At 33.2% G+C, this 7965-nt stretch overlaps 1 protein-coding gene across 2 annotated transcripts; it reads right to left on the bottom strand.

Annotated features, from left to right (window-relative positions):
- Positions 1-5334: 5334 nt before the first annotated feature.
- Positions 5335-7454, bottom strand: LOC107552513 (hepcidin-1). Of its 2 annotated transcripts, none has more exons than XM_016234407.1 (3): positions 7251-7454; positions 6983-7057; positions 5335-5744 (listed from the first exon to the last, which is right to left on the bottom strand). In XM_016234407.1, exons 1-3 carry the CDS (start codon positions 7335-7337, stop codon positions 5646-5648), a joined length of 261 nt encoding a protein of 86 aa, XP_016089893.1. In that variant the 5' UTR covers positions 7338-7454; the 3' UTR covers positions 5335-5645. The 2 variants fall into 2 exon arrangements, with proteins under 2 accessions (XP_016089893.1, XP_016089894.1); XM_016234408.1 differs by having other exon boundaries at positions 6983-7054.
- Between the last annotated feature and the right edge of the window lie 511 nt (positions 7455-7965).

Here is a 7965-nt window from a genome sequence, read left to right as displayed (position 1 = left end):
GCTTGACACCATCTGAACCAAATAAGTTTATCTTGGTCTCATCAGACCACGGGACATGGTTCCAGTAATCCATGTCCTTAGTCTGCTTGTCTTCAGCAACCTGTTTGCAGGCTTTCTTGTGCATCATCTTTAGAAGAGGCTTCCTTCTGGGACGACAGCCATGCAGACCAATTTGATGCAGTGTGCGGTGTATGGTCTGAGCACTGACAGGCTGACCCCCCCCACCCCTTCAACCTCTGCAGCAATGCTGGCAGCACTCAAACGTCTATTTCCCAAACACGACCTCTGGATATGATGCTGAGCATGTGCACTCAACTTCTTTGGTCGACCATGGCGAGGCCTGTTCTGAGTGGAACCTGTCCTGTTAAACCGCTGTATGGTCTTTGCCACCGTGCTGCATATATATATACATACATGCATGCGTTAAAATGATTAACGCATTTAATGCAGTCACCTGACATTTCATACAGCTGATTGATAACAAATATGAGGCAGGGCAACAACTCACTGCATGATGGAGCATAGAAAATGTGGTTAGAATGTCCCTGAATGTAATGTGGGGAAAAATGCCCCCATTTTAGTTTTTATCTCATATTTACATCATCAATATTACACGAGCAATAAGTGCAATTGTGAACTCCAAAACGGGGTGGGAGCTCCAAAATAGGGAGGACATTAACATTAACAAATAAATAACATGAGATCCACTAATAAATCTTAGAGTTTCACAAACATGAATCGCGTCCTGTACATTTGTAGATTTATTTGTGGATCACGAGTTTTAGTACTGCCCTCAATTTATGGCTATGAAACACATGTGTATGCTAAATTATGCATGAGAGACCAGCCTTTATATATTAATCTCTGCACTGTTATGTGCTTCTGTGTTTTGGCCAGTGTTAAAATCTTCGAGCATATGCAGATGCATTAGGAGCAGATGGTGAAATGGAGGCACTTGATACAGTATCTTGTACGAAGAGAGTAGACAGAACCCAAATTACACAGCCGATACCATGCATTTGTTCTGGAATGAGCCAGAATCCATGAGCTGCTGTGTGAAGTTCCAGTTGTTGAAGCCAAGATAAGACATTACATTCCAATGAAACTACTGGAGTGTCTTAAAGGGACAGTTCACCCAAAAATTTACATTCTGTCATCATTTGCTCCCCTCCTGTCCTTACGAACCTCAGGGGCGTTTCCTCTGAGGAGGCAAGGGAGGCAGTGTCTCCTCAAAATATTGGATGAGAGATTAAAAATTGTAGTATAAAACAGCGACACCAGCAGGTAAAGTTACAGTGGGAGTCTGTGTCTCTCTCGACACTAACTTGATGAGATTCATACTTGGCTTAAAATAGAATAAATAGAATATTGATTACATTTTACAATATACATTTTTTTTTTTTTTTTTTTCTGATAGTGTAAGTAATGTATATTTAACAAAGAAAATTTGTCAGGGACATGAATTTACATTTGTTTTAAAAATAAAATAAAATAAAAACTTCTAATTTCAGAACACCACTGCTATTATTTATTGTGGAAAAAATACAATAATAAGAGTTCATAGTGACCACACTTGAAACTTTAAAAGGATCATAACACAAATAATTAATTAAAATTATATAAGAAAAAAAAAATTATTATTACAATACTACTACTATTACTAATACTACTACTAATAATAATAATAATAATAACACTATTTATTACATTTAAGAAATAATAATAATAAAAAGTTTTCCATAAGACTTTATTTTCTTTATTTATTGTCTATTATATTCCAAGTCTTCTGAAGAAATATTACCATTCAAAAGGTGTGGTTGAAAAATCTCTTCTGCTCACCAAGGCTTCATTTATTTGATAAAAATACAGAAATAAAAAAAAAACAATAAATATTGTGTAATATTATTACAATGTAAAATAACTGTTTTGTATGTGAATATCTGTTAAAATGTAATTTATTGCTGTGATCAAAGCTGAATTTTCAGCATCATTACTCCAGTCTTCAGTGTCACATGATCTTCAGAAATCATTCTAATATGCTGAATTGCTGCTCGAGAAACATTTCTGATTATTATCAATGTTCAAATCAGCTGAGCTGCCAAATATTTTTGAGGAAACCATAATACATTTCAAGATGATTTGATTAATAGAAAGTTCAAAAGAACAGCAGTTATGTGAAATAGAAATCTTTAGAAACATTACAAATGTCTTTATTGCCATTTAATGTGTTCTTGCTGAACTAATTTCTTAAACAAAAATAATAATAATAATAATAATAATAGTACAAGATAGTACATGATTCATAAGACCAAATTTTAGACCAAACCTACAATGTCTTCTATTCCTAACTTCCTATTACAAAAGAAAAACCATAGCCGCCACAAGGTCCTCAACAATCAGACACAGAGAAGGAATAAGAGCGACTGCCAACATTCCTTTATACTAATTAAAACTAAGGACTCCAGGTGCTGCCTGCAATCAACATAACGAAGAGCCAGGCGGCATGTTTGTGTTGGTGGTTTGCCTTGATTAAAGTCTTCATCCATTCTGCTTAGGAATCTCAAGCATATTGAATAACGCTGCTGACACAAGTTCAGTATGAATTATAGAATGTATATTGAAAAAGCTGTTGAGATTTGAGAGGCCACTTTAGAAACACAACAGCAGCTTAACCCTCTGGGGTCCGAGGGTGTTTTGGGGCCTGGAAAAGTTTTGACATGCCCTGACATTTGTGCTTTTTTCAGTTGCTTACAAACATTTGAATGTCTAAAGTTTAATAACACTGTAATCAGCACAAACTGGGCTACAATAATATGTGAGCAGCATGTATGTACGTGATTGTGTTTTTGAGAATGCGTGCTTAGTGAAAAACTACAATTTTAAAGTCACTGAAATAAGGCCATAAAACACATACAGAACATTTGATCACAAGACTTTTGAGAACTGATCTTGAAGTCTAAAGTTTTTGCTTCAAAATTAGGTGAAAATCATCTTACTCACTCATTCACAGAAAACGTCTCTAGGTTACGTATGTAACCATGGTTCCCCGAGGGAACGAGTGATGTTCACTGATACTAGTACTAATTTATGGAAACAAAGAACACAATTACCACATAGCAAACATAGTTTACCATACAGTAAATAAATCAAATGAAAGTAACATCTGTAAAATAGTGAATGCACACTTACTCTAAGATTCTGAATGGAGTTGAGAACTGAACGAGCGCCCCTACTGTGAGAGATGCAGGTGAAGGCAAGAGTGGTGTATTCGGACCTAAAATAATTTTATAAACAATTGTAAGCATTTTTTCCCCACAGTACCTTAGTATAGTATGCATACTTCATGAGAAAACAGAATGCCAACAACAAAGAAACTACATTTTAACACTATCAACCACAGATGATATTACCATATAGTCTAGGCATAATAAAAGTACAATTACTATACTGTGCACTTAACTCGGTATGATTTTCCAGTGAACTCAAAACTGAACGACATGTGTGCCTTTCTTGTGCAATTATGCGAGTGATGCAGCCACAGTCCTAAACGAAAATTAAAACAGTTGTTAGCAATTACCAGAAGATGCATAGCTGATAAATAAATTGCACCACTGATAAGAAAGGACGCGCGTATATGTCTGTCGATGCATCACTTATTTACAGCTTACTTGATACATTTACACATCAGATCGCGATCGCGACCGAGTATAAAACATTCAACATATTAACATTATAACTCACATTACTTTTATATCACTGCTGTCTATTTTATAGAACATTAAAAAAAAACTTCCTGGCATTGTGAGACATATATGCAGTGAATGAATCTTCATAATGTTTCACTTGATTGTACATTTAGTCAGGAATCATGGTTTGGAAAAAGTAACTAGTAAAATATGTACAAGTTATGTCACAGTAACACAATAGCAACTAATGCAAGTAGGCAAATAAAAAAAGACTTACTATATCCTCCACTGAATATCACGCCGGCGAAGTAGCTGAGATGAACTTTAGGAAACGTCTCGCTGCTTTGTTTGCTGTGATGTGGGCATTTACATGCTCGCGTCTCACGTGGACTATTGTAATAACAATGTGTCCAATATTCGCTGAGTTTCAGTTCATTTTAGTGATGCTATGCGCGGAGAATGAGACGGCTAAAAGCACACCCTGTTTATTTTCTTTATTTTGCAAAAGCACAATGTTTTGATGATATTGTGAGTGTACACAAACAATCACAAGTAGACCCTTTACAGATTTAAATGCTGTATTACTCTTATATGTACGATCAAGTATGAAGGAGCATTTTAGTTATTTTCACTGTCATCATTCAAATCTGCAAAAAGTTCCGCTGGCGGAACTGTCGACCCCAGGAGGTTAATGTGTCTGCATCCACAGTGTCTGTTATCAAATCTAGTCAGACGCCTATGTTTTAATGTCCTTGTGATGCAAAGGCTGGCTAAATACTTTATCAGATGTATATTTCACAAAAAAACTGCAACAAGCTCAAACAAAGAGAGAGAAGCATTAAATGTCAAAGATATTGATGAAAAGTCTAATTAAAGGTTGCCAATATCAATAGCTGTGTGTACCTTGTGTGTGTTTAATTAACATTTAGAGATAAAAATAATTAAATAAAAATGTAAAAATGAATATTAACATTTAATTACAAAGTCATTTTTGTTACCATTAATAACATTAATAATTTGTATATATTTCTTTGGAATGGCTTACATGTAGCACATATACTGTATAAGTATAATATAAAAAAAGTGTTTAATCAGGTGTGTGTGTGTCAATATATATAAAAGAGTGTTTAATTATTAATAATAATATTAATTAATATTATTTATTATACTTGATATGTGTGTATGCATATGTAAAATATAGGAAAAAGTTATTAATTAGAATTTAAATTAATAATTACATTTAAAAGGTACTATTAATAATAATATTTCTTATACCCAGTCACCTTCACACACACACACACACTTATAATAAAAAATAATATTAATTACTATTTCTATTAATATTCCATTTTAATTAAGTGATAAAAACCTAATAATTAAACATTAATATTTTTATATTATATATAATAATAGTATTAGCTATATGCTGATGATAATATTAATGCTGTAGGCTCTGACAGTCTCTGAGGTGCATAAACAGCATTTCTGCCTGATATCTGTGTATGTGTGTGTGTGTGTGTGTGTCTGTGTGTGTGTGTGTGTGTGTGTGTGTGTGTGTGTGTGTGTGTGGTGTGTGTCTGTGTGTTTAGGGCCCCGTAGAGATTCACAACACAGTTCAAATGTTAAATCATTTTATTACAAATATCCAAAAGCTTTCCATTTGCTAAACAATCATTGTACATATAGGCATAAAAATATATACATGTATAAAATATACAAAATCATGAAAGCGTTAACAAAAGTAGGTGAGTTCTCATATTGTTAAATTTCAGTAGCTGCAACTTTTACAAAGCAGTATATGCGAGGAGACACAGCTTGCATTTATACCCGTTTCAAACAACATGGTGCGACAGGGAAAATCATTTCAGCAGGGTTTTGGAAGACAAAAGTCCAAATAAGTTAATGTTTCAAAGAAACTCTTTTCCTGAGCACATGGGACTCGGTAAAACACCCGCAGGATCAGAATTTGCAGCAGTATCCACAGCCTTTGTTGCGGCAGCAGTTGCAGCAGTATCTGCACAGGGACAGATGGCTTTGCCGTTTCACCCTGAAGAATGCCTATTGGGGAACAAGAAATTACATTTTATTTAGGGCCTCCTAAAAACATTCAATTACAATTTAAACAACAACAACAACAAAATATGAATTAAATCCATTGATTATTAATATTATTCATTAATATTAATTTGTATAGATTTTTAGAATGAGCCACATGTAGAATATATAAAGTGTTTGATTAAATAAAAATGTAAAAATAAAACAATAATTACAAATAATTAATGATAAAAATAATAATGAATAATTAATAATAAATAATTGTATTAAATTTAAATAATATAAAATAAAAAGTGATTAATTACATATAATTATTTTAAAAATTATAATAAAATTTATTATATTAATTTATAATATAATATAATATTTATAATATTAAATCTATTAAGTATGTGTGTACGTGTGTAATTAAATGACATTTAAAAAAAAATCACATACACACACATACAGTATATATATATATATATATACATTCAAGCCCAAATGTATTCCTTCAACATTTCACACAATATCACAGTTTATTCGCTATAGTCCTTCAGAACAAATTCATCTTGATAATGTCAGATAACACTTAAGCAAAACATGGTCAGGTCAAAGTGTCTAAATAATTTTGGGTCGTACATTTTTATCGATTTTACTGGTAGTCCACTGTGTGAAGAATTTTTGCGTATAATATGTCACAGTTTACTTTATTTTGCTATCCTCACTTACATAAATGAACTATAGTGTCCTACACCCACTAGTAAAAAAATATTAAAAAATAATATATATATATATATATATACATTCAAGCCCAAATGTATTCCTTCAACATTTCACACAATATCACAGTTTATTCGCTATAGTCCTTCAGAACAAATTCATCTTGATAATGTCAGATAACACTTAAGCAAAACATGGTCAGGTCAAAGTGTCTAAATAATTTTGGGTCGTACATTTTTATCGATTTTACTGGTAGTCCACTGTGTGAAGAATTTTTGCGTATAATATGTCACAGTTTACTTTATTTTGCTATCCTCACTTACATAAATGAACTATAGTGTCCTACACCCACTAGTAAAAAAATATTAAAAAATAATATCTGCTCTCTGAATAATTTTTGGTTTGACTGTATATATATATATATATGTATATATGTGTGTGTGTGTGTGTGTGTGTGTGTATATGTATAATAATGTTTAATTAAATTACATTTAAAAAAAACAATCTAAAATAAAACTAAATCTGAGCTGGATACATACCAGGGGATTTGTTTGTTCCTGTGAAGTTTCTGTCGGTGGTGTTTCACTCTCCACGTGATGCTCATCTTCAGTCTGCTGATGAAATACAGAGGGCAAGACTTTAAAATGTTTTGTGGCATGTTTTTTATTTAGTCATTAGTGACATTATATAATGCTAAACAGATCATGTCAAAATATATTGCAGTTTCATTTAAATATAACGCAATGAATAAATAATATTACTGGTGGTTCTGACTTCTGAGTGTAAATGTTCAGCGCAGACGCTCACCTGTGTGAAGGGAACGGCTGCGCTCTGGAGGATGCAGACGCATGCGATGACGACTGCAGCAGCGAGAGCCACATATGTCAACTTCATTTTCACTTCTGCAACGCTGACGGTAGTCCTTCTCTTGAGGAGCTGATGTAGAGGATGATATCTGCTGAAGTGATTCCTCTGTTGCTCTCTTAGGTTTACTCTTTCTTCTGCTCATGCTCTGATATTTATATTGAGCTCAGAGAGCGTCGTTTTCCCCTTTGACCTGCGTGACTCTTCCCATCAGCTCTTACTCAACTCTGGAAACTCTCAACAGCTTCACATGTGGAAATTACATCAAATGTCCAGCATGGAGATGAATGAATGAATGAGTGAGTGAGTGAGTGAGTGAATCAATCAATCAATCAATCAAAGAAAGAATTAGTTTTGATTACCAATAAGCATTGCACTAATAAATCGATTCCCATGTTAGTTTACCTGAACTCTGTAGCAAAAGAAAGAGCCCCGATACTGATAAAATATCAGTTTTAAATTAAATATTGGCAAAAGTTGTTTCTAATGACATTATATTTTCCTTCTACTCCTAAATCAATATAATCCATTGGTTGTCCATTAAAGTATAATATACAGCAAGACCTTTAAAAACAAATCAATGCCATCAGTCTTCAGTTTTCAGTTTTCTTATCATATAGATTGATATTTGTGCTTTCCCAGAAGAAATTATATGCTT

This window comes from Sinocyclocheilus grahami, unplaced genomic scaffold (genome assembly GCF_001515645.1).
Source record: "Sinocyclocheilus grahami isolate Dianchi unplaced genomic scaffold, SAMN03320097.WGS_v1.1 scaffold452.1, whole genome shotgun sequence".
Taxonomy (NCBI): Eukaryota; Metazoa; Chordata; class Actinopteri; order Cypriniformes; family Cyprinidae; genus Sinocyclocheilus; species Sinocyclocheilus grahami.
The sequence above is the reverse complement of the archived record's forward strand: the minus strand, read 5'-3'. Positions and strand labels throughout refer to the sequence as shown.

What these genes read in the sequence shown, in the direction of transcription:
- LOC107552513 (XM_016234407.1), bottom strand. Translation starts at nt 7,337, where the DNA reads ATGAAGTTGACATATGTGGCTCTCGCTGCTGCAGTCGTCATCGCATGC. An exon ending in CAGCCGTTCCCTTCACACAG is followed by an intron (nt 7,058 to 7,250) that starts GTGAGCGTCTGC and finishes GTATTTCATCAG; the next exon opens with CAGACTGAAGATGAGCATCA. An exon ending in AGGAACAAACAAATCCCCTG is followed by an intron (nt 5,745 to 6,982) that starts GTATGTATCCAG and finishes GTTCCCCAATAG; the next exon opens with GCATTCTTCAGGGTGAAACG.